Source organism: Arvicola amphibius, chromosome 7, assembly GCF_903992535.2.
Source record: "Arvicola amphibius chromosome 7, mArvAmp1.2, whole genome shotgun sequence".
In the NCBI taxonomy this organism is placed as follows: domain Eukaryota; kingdom Metazoa; phylum Chordata; class Mammalia; order Rodentia; family Cricetidae; genus Arvicola; species Arvicola amphibius.
The window spans coordinates 69,286,395-69,300,909 of NC_052053.1; the positions used below are offsets into that span (position 1 = coordinate 69,286,395).

General features: G+C 48.0%; 1 protein-coding gene across 3 annotated transcripts in view; it reads left to right on the forward strand.

The window, feature by feature from the left end:
- The window catches only part of Ppp1r13b (protein phosphatase 1 regulatory subunit 13B), a 77,248-nt gene extending 62,785 nt beyond the window's left edge, over nucleotides 1–14,463 (forward strand). For 2 of the 3 annotated variants that reach the window (XM_038337638.2, XM_038337640.2), the window contains 11 exons: nucleotides 805–945; nucleotides 3,316–3,496; nucleotides 4,977–5,081; nucleotides 6,720–6,886; nucleotides 7,169–7,667; nucleotides 8,622–9,388; nucleotides 10,094–10,231; nucleotides 10,300–10,433; nucleotides 11,013–11,179; nucleotides 12,134–12,333; nucleotides 13,336–14,463. In XM_038337638.2, coding sequence (XP_038193566.1) covers nucleotides 805–945; nucleotides 3,316–3,496; nucleotides 4,977–5,081; nucleotides 6,720–6,886; nucleotides 7,169–7,667; nucleotides 8,622–9,388; nucleotides 10,094–10,231; nucleotides 10,300–10,433; nucleotides 11,013–11,179; nucleotides 12,134–12,333; nucleotides 13,336–13,377 — 2,541 coding nt within the window. In that variant the 3' untranslated portion in view covers nucleotides 13,378–14,463. The remainder of the gene's footprint in view (nucleotides 1–804; nucleotides 946–3,315; nucleotides 3,497–4,976; nucleotides 5,082–6,719; nucleotides 6,887–7,168; nucleotides 7,668–8,621; nucleotides 9,389–10,093; nucleotides 10,232–10,299; nucleotides 10,434–11,012; nucleotides 11,180–12,133; nucleotides 12,334–13,335) is intronic. The other variant, XM_038337639.2, reaches the window with a different exon arrangement.
- Nucleotides 14,464–14,515: the final 52 nt, after the last annotated feature.

Consider the following 14,515-nt stretch of genomic DNA (forward strand, 5'->3'; position numbering starts at 1 on the left):
TACTGGGTAAAATTCCCAGCATCTGTCTCTCTGACTCTGCTTTCTTCCTCCCAGAATTTAGTTCTGTCTTCTCCACCTACCTAAGTTCTGGCCTATCGGGTCAAGGCAGTTTCTTTATTCATTAACCAATACAAGCAACAAACACACAGAGGGGACTCCCACATCACCTCCCCTTTTCTGTTTAAATAAGAAGGAAGGTTTTAACTTTAACATAATAAGATTACACATAACAGGTATCAAGCAGGAATTACAGTTACAATATTTCTATTTACTTTATCTTTTATCATAACTAAGGAAAACTATAACTATTCTTTAACTCCATCAAAGACTCCAAAAGGATATATTACCTAAATAAATAGGAAGTACATTTATAAACAATTTCCAAAACTCTAGAATTGACAGAGACATTTTTGTTGGTTTTTGTTTGTTTGTTTGTTTTTGTAATCTGGAGACTATCTCACTGTGTAGCTCTTACTCACATGGAACTCAGAGATGTGCCTGCCTTTGCCTCCTGAGTGCTGGGGTTAAAGATGTGTGTCACCACACACAGCTACTGTGAGTTCTTAACTAACTGCTTTTTAGAATGCTTTAGTCCACTTTGTGGAGATTACACTTTAAGTGTTTGTCATTTGGATTTATGGAGTCTAAACTGAATAGATAATCATGCTGTGGCCAGAGCAGACTGGCCCTGAAAAGACATAATGTTTCTCAATTCATGTATGGAACCCATGTGGGACCCTGCCTACTAGAAACATAATAAGATGTAATTCACACAATTGTTAAGTTGTATTCTCTACTTTGCAGATTCGTAACCAACTTAACCAGGAACAGAATTCCAAGCTCCAGCAGCAGAAGGAGCTCTTGAACAAGCGCAACATGGAAGTGGCCATGATGGATAAGCGGATCAGTGAGCTGCGTGAACGCCTGTATGGCAAGAAAATCCAGGCATGTGAAAGAGTGGGTGGCTGTGAACTAAACTACTAATAGCATTTCATCTAAAAGTTGCCAGTTGTCGCTGGGTCTGCTAGTATATACTGAATCCCAATACTTAGGAGGTGGAGGCAGGAGATTTGTAAATTAGGGGCTAGCTTGGCCTGCATAGGGAACGTGTGTGTCAACAACTAAAATCGTGAACAAAACAGAGTTATATTTTCAAAAATATTTGCTATTCTAAATTTCTCAGATAGAAAATACTCTGAACGAAAGCTGAAATAGTATAGGAACATTCACCAGAGCTGATGATTGCTAATGGCTCTAGTCTTTTGCTTAATTCAGACACAAAGATATAGACAAGTGTAGGATTTCCAATGTAAATGGGATTGTGGCGATTTTGTTAATCGGTCTGTACCTTGCCTGAGATCACTCTCTTCAACATCTAATGCTGCACCGTGGTCCAGAGTCTGCCTGAGCTTAAGCACTCTGCTGCCGCTCAGTGCGGGAGTGGGAACCAGCACCACACCCTGTGTCTGACTGGATACCACATCCAACCCCTACACCATCAGCACCTTAGGCTGATGTCTTCCCTGCCCTGGGTTTCCAGCACATGCTTAGACGGTTTGGTGACAGAGGTATCCTCTTGTCGGCCTCAGTCACTCAGAGTGATGCTCTGAGGAGGCAGGGATGCGTGTCATAGGCTTTGCCCAGCTGAGGTGGATTTGAAGGATGATAGAGGATGGCAACTGGACTTCAGCGATCTGTTTCTCAGAGAGCTACCCTGTTTCTTAAACCTGAGTTTAAAGGTCAGCAATTTGAGAAGTTTCAGATGATGTTTTTCTCATCAAGATTAACAACACAGAGGCCATGAGAGACAAGATTATGTGGGCTTATTTATATAGAGTAGTGAAGAAAGTTCTGCAGAAAGAGGAGGAAGAGGGAGGGAGAGAGGAAAAGAAAGATCTTCAGGAATTGGTCTATATGGTTTTCTCTATTTTAGATTGTGTGTGTGTGTGTGTGTGTGTGTGTGTGTGTGTGCGCGCGCGCGCGCATGCATGTGTATCTGCACCACATGCACACAGTGCCCACAAAGGCTAGAAGAGAGTGTTAGAGCCTCTGGAACTAGAGTTATTAGCTCCACGTGGGTCCACTAGAAGAGCAGCCAGTGTTCTTAGCTGCTAAAGCAGCTCTCCAGTATGGCTTATGTGTTAATAAAGGCAAGCAAGTCTGAAAGCTGCAGCACGGAGACCCAGGAGCTTAAGTAAAGGCTGGCTGCTCTAGTCCCCTCTTTCCGGGTGACCTAGTTTTTATCAAGGCCTTGCACTGGTTGTGTGAGACCTACGCATCTGTTTTACTTAGAGTCCACTAAATTTTAATCTCATCTTTAAAAAAAAAAGGTCTTCTTGGCAAAACCTAGACTACTGTTTGAGCACCTATCTGGGTAACATGGCTTAGCCAAGAGCCACCCATTACAGGCCTGATGAGGTGGTTAGGCAACAACACGCTTGTTACCAAGCCTGACAACATGGGTTCAAGCCCAGGACCCACATGGTACAATAGAATGGAAGAACCAACTCCTATAACAAGTTGTCCCTGATCTCTGCACGTGTACACACACAAATAGCTAGATATGTTATGCTGTTTCAGGGATCTTGAAAAACTTATGCTTTTGCAGAGTTGTGGTTCTCCTGAAGATCTGGGTACTTCCGAGTATTTGGGAAAGTCTTGAGCCTTTCCCAGCATGCAGAATCATGCGGACAGTTTTAGGAATCCTTGGTTTCCCCATTTAAAACCTTCTTAGCAAGGAGCCATAAGGAGCCCGTGATCCTCTAGCTAGAATCCTGTTGTTCACCTTTGATCGTGGCCAGTGTCTTCTACCTGGTTGTTCTTTCATATAAAAGCAGAGCTGCGCTCAGAAATGCAGGGTCCCTGTCAGGACTGGAGGTCAACGGAGCACCTCGCCTTGCATTCTTATGATAATTCTCATCCCAACTGCACTTATAGACACAGACGCTCAACGAAACCCAAGCTACTGGCTTGAGAGTAGTGAGTAAGTACAGAGAAGGATCTGAAGCCATACTCAGAGAGCAAGCAGGCTTTGACCAGTACCTCCATCCACACAACAGGGGATAGCCCTCCCTGAGTGAGGGGGGCAGCTCATGGGTCATTGGAGCTTGGGCTGTCACCATGCCAACTCTTTGTTTTCATAGCTCACCAGTAGGTAGGTGTTTAGTATGAATCAAGTTCTCTCCTTCTACATGCTTGTCTTTCAGTGCAAGGGACTCCCAGGTTATAAGCTGAGTGATTTTTCCCTTTCCCAGCCTGACAGTCTCTCGTTGAGAATTTAAGAGAATCTTGACTCTGATTTCATCCTCATTGCAGCTGAACCGTGTGAATGGCACATCATCACCACAGTCACCCCTGAGTACATCTGGTCGGGTCGCTGCTGTGGGTCCTTACATCCAGGTTCCCAGTGCTGGGGGATTTCCTCTCCCAGGGGACCCTGTAAAGCCCCAGTCTCTCACCATTGCCTCAAGTGCCGCCCATGGAAGATCCAAATCTGGTAGGTCGCCCCAGTCCTCTCCTCTGGGGAGTACATGGAGAGAGTGGTGTGGAGGTGGTACCAGCCTCTACCTCTGTATTTAACAGACTCTGCCCCATCTCAAGTTCCTGGTCTCTACAGTAACAGTGACCCTAAAATAAGAACTAATTGTCTTTACTGATCTGAAGGTCTTGACTGTGCTTTTCAAACCACAAATGAAAATTTACAAGGTGCATATAGCACTCCCTAAGAGCTTTGACTCAGGAGTCTGCAGCTAGGTAAGAGCTGCCTTCTTGCAGACAGTGCTACAGCTGTTCTGTCTTCATCAGTCAGAAAATCCACAAACTTGGGTTGGGTTATGGGTGTGGCTGCAAAACCATGGGTTGGATATCCAGCACCAGAGGTCAGGTCCAGAAGAGGAAAAGAAAAAAACCATAACCCTTTCTTTGGTCTCTGCAGTTATACAGTGTGATGATTCAGGCCTCCAGCACTATGCTCTGAATACTCATTGCATGGTGTTCCAGCCAGGCATAGGGCTTTTATGCAGAGAGTGTGATTGTTTTTAAACCAGTAGATGTATAGTGACATGTACCTGTGATCCCAGTACTCAGGAGGCAGAGGTAAGAAGACGGCTGCGGGTCCAAGGCCAGCCTCGGCTACACAGGAGACCCTGTCTTAAAAAAAAAAATCAGTTTCCATACAGTAAGACTTTATGACTAGGGATGGCCTCTATACATAGACTCGAGAACTTGTGTTGTGTGTAGCATATTAAATTTGTGAAAATATTGTTCTCCTGATATAAAGCCCATATTTTGAGTCTCCCCCCCCCTCCGGGATTAGTAACAAGTTTGTGGTAGTCTTTTGTGCTGCTTGCTTGCCTTTGGTGGGGAGGGGTGATTATGTTTGAGACAGGATCTCTCTGTGTGGCCTTGACTGGCCTGGAACTCATTACGTAGACCAGGCTGGCCTCTCCTTTGCTGGGATAAAGTCATGTACCACCACACCAGGCATTTTTGCTTTCTATTGCTTGGCTACATCTGCCATTCTGGCTCCTTCTGACTATAGCCAGTGGGGCTTCCCTGACCCTCATGGGCTAGAACCCTACTCAGACCTTTTTATGACCAGGTCTTAGCAGTCTGTATTTGGCTTGACCCCTCACTGGTATTCATTGGTAGGCAGTTGTGTGAGTTCCCTATCCATGGTGTTTGTGAAATGTTTCACTGACAGATGAGCTATGTCCTCCTTCGCTGACTTGGTAGTTAAAAGTTCCAAGCTGAGAATGTCACGTGTTTCCCACTCCCTACTTAAGTGCTATGTAGCCTCATACGGTTGCCAGAAGATGCCTTTAACCTCATTCCTTCCACTGTAGCTGAAAACAGCTTGTACAGGTTTCCAGTGTGAACCCAGGCTGGGACCAGGATCTCAGCCGTGGAGCTAGGCTGAGGAATTCTCCCTAGGGGGACTCTGATCCCTGGTTGGCTATCCTGGTTCTGTCACACAGATGGCTACAGTAGATGTAGAGTAATCAGCACGTGGACAGTATCAGACCTGGACGTTGGGCCTGACGGCAGCTCTTCGCAGCACTCTGCAAGCCTACTTGCAAACTGTATGTCATCTGATAGCCTCATTGGGGCACTTTTGATCTATAACACAGACTGAATCAACCATAATTTGTTTTTTCCAAACTGACAAAGGACTGTTAATCACCCTTGCACTTGAAAGCAATACTGTGCTAACACCTGCCCTTTCTAATCCAGTTGTGGATTTGAGGGAAGGGCCCATACATAGTCATCCGCAGACAGGGTTAGACACCAAGTAACGGACGCTTGCACAGGAAGGGTTATGTTGTGGATGTGTGTGGACTGCTGGGCATAGTGGCACACACTAGGAGGCTGAAGCAGAAGGACTGAAAGTTCTAGGCTTGGCTGGGCTACATAGTGAAACGCTGTCTCAGAGAAAGAGTGGAGGAGATTTTCTGAGTTACTTCTGAGACTTGTTTCTTTTTTTTTTTTTTTTTTTTTTTTTTTTTTGTCCTTTTCTTTGCAGTACAAAATATTAAGTGGCTACCTGTGATACCTGAAGAAAAAAGTTGTTTCTCGGTCCTCTCATGACTGCTTCCAATAAAACTCCCCATTGCTGTGGGATTTCTGAGGCTGCTGGGCAGCCATGACCCTGAGAACAGAAAATACCATCTCGGCCCACCTACTCACACCATGGGCCTCCAGTTGGTCTTGCTTTTCCAGTAAGCTGAGTTTTCACCCAGGTGCTTCTAGTGAGTTTTGTACAGCCCTACTCCCAGTAGGGAGTGAAAGTTCACACACTTGTCAGGAAGAGGCTGACAGACTTGAGCAAAGGCTCTGAAATGTCTCACCCTCTCCCTGGTGAGCTAGCACTGTCTTGGAGCCCTGCAACTTAGCACTGTAGTCACCAAAGGGCGCAAACCAGCAGAGCATGCAGGTCCTGCAGAACATTCTGGAGCCACTCCCACTTAGGACTTGAAGCAGCTGTGACAGGTGCCTTCTTGCTGCTCTCTTATCCCTCATCCCTGGCTGATTCCTGCCCATGCCTAGGCTGCTGTGGGATTGGAAGCAGGCAGCCAAAGCGGCCCACACCTGTGCCTGTCAAAGAGCAGCAGAGGCCTAAGTAAGGGTACACAGTTGACCCGCAGTTTCAGTCCCCTTATGTGCACCTCTTTTCAGTTTGGAAAATGTTCTGTAATAAACATCTTTTCTGAATTTCCTGGAAACTTGGGGTTAATGACTGGCTTCCTAATCATTACAACAAATGTTAGCTGCTGCTCCTGCTGCTATCCAATCAGAAAGAACTTGGACTGGCCTCTTGTGGCCACAGATTGTTTTAGAAGGAAAAAATTCCTCACATAAAAGAAGAAATTTTATTCTAATAATGGAAATCATACAAATCAAATCTATTACAAAGTTAATGATAAATCTTTTCCTACTGCTGTATGTGATTGTGTGTTTAAGTAATGCCTGATGGGTAAGTGCTGCTGTGTTCTGTGCTGGGAAGTGGGACGTAGCCTGTTCCAGTGTGATGCAGCCCTCGCTGCGGTGTTGGTGAGTGCTGCTCACAGTGGCCAGATGACAGCCAAGGTCCCTCCTTGGGCTTATGCAAAGGTCTGTGGTGTTGGTTGACGACGCAGGTAATGGAAGCCCCAATGGTGTGTTTGTTTCTGGCTCAACTAATTTCAACACTTTCTTTTTCCTTATTCTGTGCTCTTCTCAAGCTAATGATGGAAACTGGCCGACATTAAAGCAGAATTCTGCTTCAGTGAAGCCAACTCAGATGGCTGGTGGAGACTGGAAGGACTCGGGCATGGAGGGGGCCCTAAAGCAAGGTGCCATCTCCAGCCAGCCTTTGCCTTTGTCAGCACTGGGAGCTACAGAAAAGCTGGTAGGTCTCAGCGAGTTTCCCTGTTGTGCTGATCTTCATTCAGCTCAAGGGTATGAGGTAGCATGAAGACAAGTCAGCTTTGTTACTGTCCACCTTATGTGCTGAGTCCTAAACAGCCCCTGGCCCTGAGAGGCCTGAGCATACTCAGCTGCAGAGTAACGAGCCTAGTAGTGTGTCTTACGTCCTGAAGGCTCATAAACCCTACTGTGTGCTGTTGTAAATGGAGAGAAATATGTTCAACCTTCCAAAGAGTAACTTGGTGTTTTCTTCTTATAAATTTAGGGCATTGAGATTGGCAAAGGGCCACCTCCCATCCCTGGTGTAGGCAAGCCACTGCCCCCAAGTTATGGGACATATCCAAGTCCTGCGCCCCTGGGCCCAGGATCAACAAGCTCCCTGGAGAGGAGGAAAGAAGGCAGCTTGCCCAGACCTGGTGCAGGCCCAAGTCGACAGAAACCTGCCCCACTGCCCCCTGCAGGCAACGCTCCCCAGCCTGGCTCCTCGCAGCAGATTCAGCAGAGGATCTCAGTGCCACCAAGTCCCACATACCCTCCAGCAGGGCCACCTGCCTTTCCAACTGGAGACGGAAAACCTGAGCTTCCACTGACAGTGGCCATTAGGCCTTTTCTGGCTGATAAAGGGTCAAGGCCACAGTCTCCCAGGAAGGGACCTCAGACAGTAAATTCAAGTTCTATATACTCCATGTACCTCCAGCAAGCCACACCACCGAAGAATTACCAGCCACCAGTGCATGGCACCTTAAATAAGTCAGTTAAAGCAGGTATGCTGGCTGAATACTTTCTCTGAAATGGTAGTTATCCCTTAATTAAGATCTGTGTTCTTGCATGCTACTTGCGATAAAACAATTCTTACATAAAGTATAGGGTGTCAGTTTGGGATGGAAATAAGAGACAAAATGCAGAGTAATTTTGCAGACAATCACACTCTGACTTCCTGCCTGGGTATCCGCATATCACTCAGTAGTAAATCCGGAAGGTAAGACTTGTGGAATTTCATTTTTCTCCTGCTTCAGGGTAACTTGTGTAATTAGTTATCCAGTAGTTACGGGGTGAACCTGCTGGCCATTGCTAAGTCAGCATTCTGGGCATGGGCAGTGTGAGGAGCTTCCGTGAGGGACAGTCTGGAGTGGGTGATTGAACAGGGACCTTCTAGAAAGGCAAATGAAAAGAGACAGCACAGCTCTACATACCTCATGGAGGTCGAAGAGTTTCCCATCCTAGCTGGAAGGTTCTGTGGGCCAGGTCAATACTGCAGCATCCAGACTTGTAGTTCGATCCCTGGGTGTCTTTAGCCATCACCTGCTAAGGACCTCCCAAGTAGTGTGATCTGTGGGCACAGTTCTGGCCATGGGAGAAATATTTGAACCACAGGTCAGATGCGTCCTGCTACAAAAAGGTAAGCATCTTCATGTTGCCTGAGTCAGCCCCAGGCTCAGATACAGATTTAGTGGATTTGGCATTTTTCCTTGGTCAGAAAACTAAGCAGACTTTTGTTGGAGTGGGGAAACTCAGGTTTTTGAAAAAGCCCAGTCTTGGAACCATATATAAAACCCAGTTTAAAGGGAGTGACTGGACGGTCTTGGAAAATGTTTGCTGAGGATTCAAAAATCAGGACCCACCAGCAATAGCAGCTTATGTCATCAAGTGAGGGCCAGGGAAAAGATCCTGCCATAGTAGCCAGCATGAAATTGTTCTGTCCTTTGTTTCTCCTCCAGTATATGGCAAGCCTGTCCTACCATCAGGGTCAGCATCTCCGTCACCCTTGCCGTTTCTTCATGGGTCACTGGGCCCAGGCACAACACAGCCTCAACCTCCTTCAGAATGTGCTGAAAAAGAGCCAGAACAGGAGGGGCCCCCTGTACCTGGAGAAGGCAGCACGGTGGAAAGCCTGCCACGGCCACTCAGTCCCACCAAACTGACACCCATTGTGCACTCACCACTTCGTTATCAGAGTGATGCGGACTTGGAGGCTCTCCGTAGGAAGCTGGCCAATGCACCCCGACCCCTGAAGAAGCGTAGCTCTATCACAGAGCCGGAGGGCCCTGGAGGGCCCAACATCCAGAAACTGCTGTATCAGCGCTTCAATACCCTGGCTGGTGGCATGGAGGGTACCCCTTTCTACCAGCCCAGCCCTTCACAGGACTTTGTGGGCACCTTGGCTGATGTGGACAATGGAAATACTAATGCCAATGGCAACCTGGATGAGTCTCTCCCTCCCCGGCCCACAGCCCCACTTCCCGAAGAGCTTGCCCCATCCTCAGATGCCAACGATAATGAGTTACCTTCCCCTGAGCAAGAGGAGCTCATTTGCCCCAAAACGACTCATCAAACTGCTGAGCCTGCTGAGGACAATAACAACAATGTGGCTACAGTACCCTCCACAGAACAGATTCCAAGTCCTGTGGCTGAGGCTCCTTTGGAGGAGGAACAAGTCCCGCCAGCACCCCTTTCCCCTGTCATCCATCCCTCAGCAACATCTGCGGTGGGTATCCCTGCTAAACCAAAGCCATGCATGCCCTTGCATGCAGAATTAGATGTGGGGACGGGATAGTCAGATGATCACAGACCAGACAGTTCAAAGCATGGCACATGGTACCCTGGTAAGCTTGTTGGCACTGACATCTGAATGACAGACAGGAAAAGAAGCAATGAGCCTCCCTGAGGAGGTCAGTATTGACATAGCAGAAAGGGTTTGGGATCATGTCAGGGAATCCACACAAGGTTTGCGTTCTTGGTTTTTCAAGACAGGGTTTCACTGTGTAACAGCCCTGACTGTCCTGGAACTCCCTCTGTAAACCAGACTGGCCATGAACTCGGAGATCCACCTGCCTCTGCCTCCTGAGTGCTAGGATTAAAGGCGTGCGCCACCACTGCCCAGCTCACAAAAGGCTTTCTTAATGGAATCTCTTTCTTAATGGCATCAGTGGGGATGAGCTGACTCCCTTGGGGCAGACTTCTGGCTCAGCAGTACAGCTGTCACTCCTCCCCTCTGACCTCCCTAGGAGCGGCTGGCAGCCTCCCTGGCCATCTACTCCACAGATGGCCAGGCCCTTGTAGGGCAGTCGCCGGGGATGCTCCAGGAGAGCTGCTGCCTTAGTTCCTGCCACCCCTTCCCACAGCAAAGTCTTGGATTGGTGCTTGCCTTGGGTAGGTCACCTGACACTGAAACACTTGTTTGCCCACACAGAGCAAACGGACCAACCTGAAGAAGCCTAACTCTGAACGAACTGGGCATGGGCTGAGAGTCCGCTTCAACCCCCTAGCGCTGCTTCTAGATGCTTCCCTGGAAGGAGAGTTTGATCTGGTGCAGAGGATCATCTACGAGGTGAGCCATACTCCCATATATGCTGCTGGAAGTTTGAAGGGCTGGCTTTCACTTGCTCTGTGTCCTAGGTGGAAGACCCTAGCAAACCCAATGATGAAGGGATCACGCCCCTGCACAATGCTGTCTGTGCCGGCCACCATCACATTGTGAAGTTTCTGCTGGACTTTGGTGTCAACGTGAATGCTGCTGACAGTGATGGATGGTGAGAACCCTGGGGGGTGGGGAGTGGAAGGGCTCAGAGACTCACTTTCCCCTAGCTTACAAAAAGAAATGATACACGTTTTAAAAAGTTGAGTCAGGAGGTGCTGATGCACACCTTTAATCCCAGCACTTGGGAGGCAGAGGCAGGTGGATCTGAGTTGAAGGCTAGCCTGGTCTACAAAGCAAGATTCAAGAGGTCTACATAGAGAAACCCTGTCTCAAAAAACAAACAAAAACAAAACAAAACAAAAAAACAAGTAGAAACTTGGGACTCCAGAGATGCTTCAGTGGTTAAAGAGCACTGGATGCTCTTCCAAAAGACCCAGGTTTGCTTCTCGACACCTATAGGACAACTCTAGCTCCAGTCCCAGATCAACTGACACCCTCTTCTGGCCTCTGCATGCACATGATGCACACACATGCAGGCAGAACACCCATACACATAAAATTAACAAAAACCTATAAACCTGCTTCACTCAAAGGTATGGTACCTTCATCAAAATTCTTGGAGGTTTGTGTCACACAGGAGCCAAAATAGCCCTGGGTGGTGCCAGACTCGACATTTCCCCTCTGGTTCTAGGACACCGCTGCATTGTGCTGCCTCTTGCAACAGTGTCCACCTCTGCAAGCAACTGGTGGAAAGTGGAGCCGCTGTCTTTGCTTCCACCATCAGTGACATTGAGACCGCTGCAGATAAGTGTGAAGAGATGGAAGAGGGGTACATCCAGTGCTCTCAGTTTCTGTATGGTACGTAGGGAAGCTCGTGTGCCTCAGCTGCTTCCCCGGCTAATCGGCACTGCATCCCATATGCTCAGTGAGCAGATCATGCTTAAGTGGTCACCTTTACACTCGCCCCTAAACATCTGAAAATCCCATTTGTATCTGGGTGGTACAAACCTAAATCTTCCACTTGGAAAGCTTTAGGAAGACCACAAGTTGCAGGACAGCCTGGCCTTAAACAAAAATCACATTAGGAGGATTTGAGTAAGCATGCCCTGGATTCAGAGGGAGTATGGGTATGGTGGTGGTGCATGCCTTTAATTCCAGCACTCAGGAGGCAGAGGCAGGATGATCTCTGAGTTCGAGGCCAGCCTGGTCTACAGAGTGAGTTCCAGGACAACCAGGGCTACACCGAGAAATTTTTTTTTTGGGGGGGGGGCAATCTACACAACGCAAGTGTCTGGCAAGTGAAGGGCATGTCTCAACTAAGTTGCTGTAGCCAGTGTCAGGAATATAGGAGCTCAACCATGTCCTCTGCTAAGCAGTTACAAGTCACTGGTTCCATATAACCCTTAGAACGTACTGTGTTTGGCTTGGTGATACAAGCGATAACAGCCAAACTGCAGTGGGTACTGAACTCCTACAGCAAAGGCAGGCAACCAAGTGTTAGGCATTAATGAAGCTGAGCAGGCCCAAGGGCCCTGGGAAACCCAGCCCATGTGAGGAAGAGGCTGCTGTCACATAGACTCCTGCTAAGAGAAGGTTTCTCAGCAATGATGGATGGCATAGGCCTGAAAGTAGACCCTGGGTGATGTTATGCTTACAACAAGCAAACCACCATGTGCAGCTGGCTTGTTGGTACTCAATGCAGTCACGCTCCTACCTGATGACTGCCCAACATTCATTCTTGACATAAGTTTTGTTTCACCTTTACCTACCTCTGCTGGCCTCTCTGCTAAAATCTATCTCTTTTTGGCTCAGGGGTACAAGAGAAGCTGGGAGTGATGAACAAAGGCACTGTGTATGCTTTGTGGGACTACGAGGCCCAGAACAGCGATGAGCTGTCCTTCCATGAAGGGGATGCCATCACCATCCTGAGGCGCAAAGATGAAAATGAGACTGAATGGTGGTGGGCTCGTCTCGGGGACCGGGAGGGCTACGTGCCCAAAAACTTGCTGGGGGTAAGCACTCGGCACACTCAAAGCTTAGACACTGGAAGTCAGCTGGCCTCATACCTGTACAAGTCACCAAGATATCCAGATGGGTTCAGTTGTGCTGACATCAGGACAGAACAAAACACTATTCACGAAGCCCTAGCAGCCTGCTCTCTATACGGGCGAGCCTGAGTCCCTAGAGTCTGGCTTTCCCCATGGAGAGCATGTGGATGTTAGAGACCATCAAGGTCGCCTCACTCTGCTTTGCTCATGGTAAACTCTGGCATGACCTGGAGTTCTCCAGAGCAGGTATAGTGGCACACTATAATGTAATCCTAGCGGTTGGTTGTTTTTGAATTTTTTGTTGTTTAGATTTTGTAACTCCTTCTCTCTCCTGACACCTGAACCCAGGGTCCGAGCAAGCATTCTACCACTGAGCTAAATCCACATGTCTGTAATCCTAACACCTGGAAGGCTGAGTTAAGTGCCAGCCTGGGATAGAGACCTGATTGCTCAAAAGCCTGTGAAGTCAGTGTGGGTTGTCAGCTAGACTGCACTCGTAACGGTGTCAGTCTGTTCTCTAACAGAAAGGCTGCCTGTGCTCTCTCGAGTGCTGTGATAAGCCTGGCAGATGCTTCTTGTTCACTTGGCAAACCTTTCCAGATGCCGAGGCATGAACCAAGTACAGGTGCTTGTACCCGAGGAGCTCACATTGTCAGGAGCCTAGCAGAAAGCAGCAGGTTTTCAGGAGCAATAAAAAGGGACAGAGCCAGGCATTGGTGGTGCACGCCTTTAATCCCAGCATTCAGGAGGCAGGCGATCTCTGTGCGTTCAAGGCCAGCCTAGTCTATAAGAGCTAGTTCCAGGACAGGCTCCAAAGCTAGAGAGAAATCCAGTTTGACGACGACAGCTGAGGTTAGGTCTGAACAAGCACATTCTGGGGAGAATGCTGAGGTGACAGGAGAGAAACCTGTAGGCCAATTCCTCTCAGTCATCTCTCTACCCTAACCCTTGTCTGCTGTTTCCCAGTTGTATCCACGGATCAAGCCCCGGCAGCGAACACTTGCCTGAACGTCCCCTTGAGTACCACAGTACCACAGTTTCATTGGCTCCCAGGAGCTACTGGAGAAGATTTCAGCTGCCCTGGAAAAACTGAAGCTAGGACGGTCTCATGGTGCTCACTTTAGCAGACAGTATCCACAATGTGAATCCCAGCTCCCGAAGTGAGGCCCTTCTCCAGTCTGCAGTAACTGGGAGAGGTAGTACTTTGGCCTTCAGAGGACTGCATTTTTGCCAATTACTGTAAAATCCAAATAAATACCCAGCTTCCAAGACATCCACCCCTGTTGCCAGTAAAAAGTCCTCAAACTATGAATCCTGACGGTTGCCAATGAAGACAGAGTTCTGATTGACTCGGCCCAAAGGCCTCTTCTCATGTTTGATGTCTCTGACCTTCAGCAAAAGCAAGCTGCTACCAGGTAGCTTTGGCTACAGCCCCGCCCTCCTTGGAAATTCTCAAACCCCATCATTCTTTCTCACATTCCCGCTCACAAAATTTTCTTTCCTTTCACTACCAAAGGAGACCATTTGGAAACTGTTGTGTTTAACTAACCTGATGACCTCAGGCTGTGGCCGGACTTGCACACCTCAGCACAGGGTCATCTGATTCCTACAACTTTTAGTGTCATCTTTAGCCTCCTCGTGGCATGAGTTCATTCTGTTCTTAGTTAGACACAGGAGTCTGGGAAAAGACGTGTCTAAGTAAGTTTGTGGCCGGCTGGGCAGTAAGGCCACCAGGCAAACTGGGATACGGTCAGTGTGGCCACATTCCAAGTGACGCAAGCTCTATATTCTGAAGTTTGAACTCTGTAGACAGACAGGCTTTTTATACACCAAGATTATTTTTCAATTAGACCATTGAAAACTACCAGAATTGTGTTGGAAATGTTTCTTCCTCATTGAAACACAAGCCCTTAGGCTTTATTTTTCATGTGAGTCTTGTGCATAACTACATGTGATCCTGTGTAGGCTCTGGGAGCGGTGCTGTGGTCAGCGGCCAAGTATTACTGTACAGCGTGTGGCACTGAGTGCAGCCTCTGCCATCCCAACCCCACTGATGCTGTGTGACGTGCACAATAAACTGCTGTCTCACATCTGGCTCTGAGTCTTGTGTTCTGGACGCAGGACAGCTGGACAAAGTGAGGCCAGA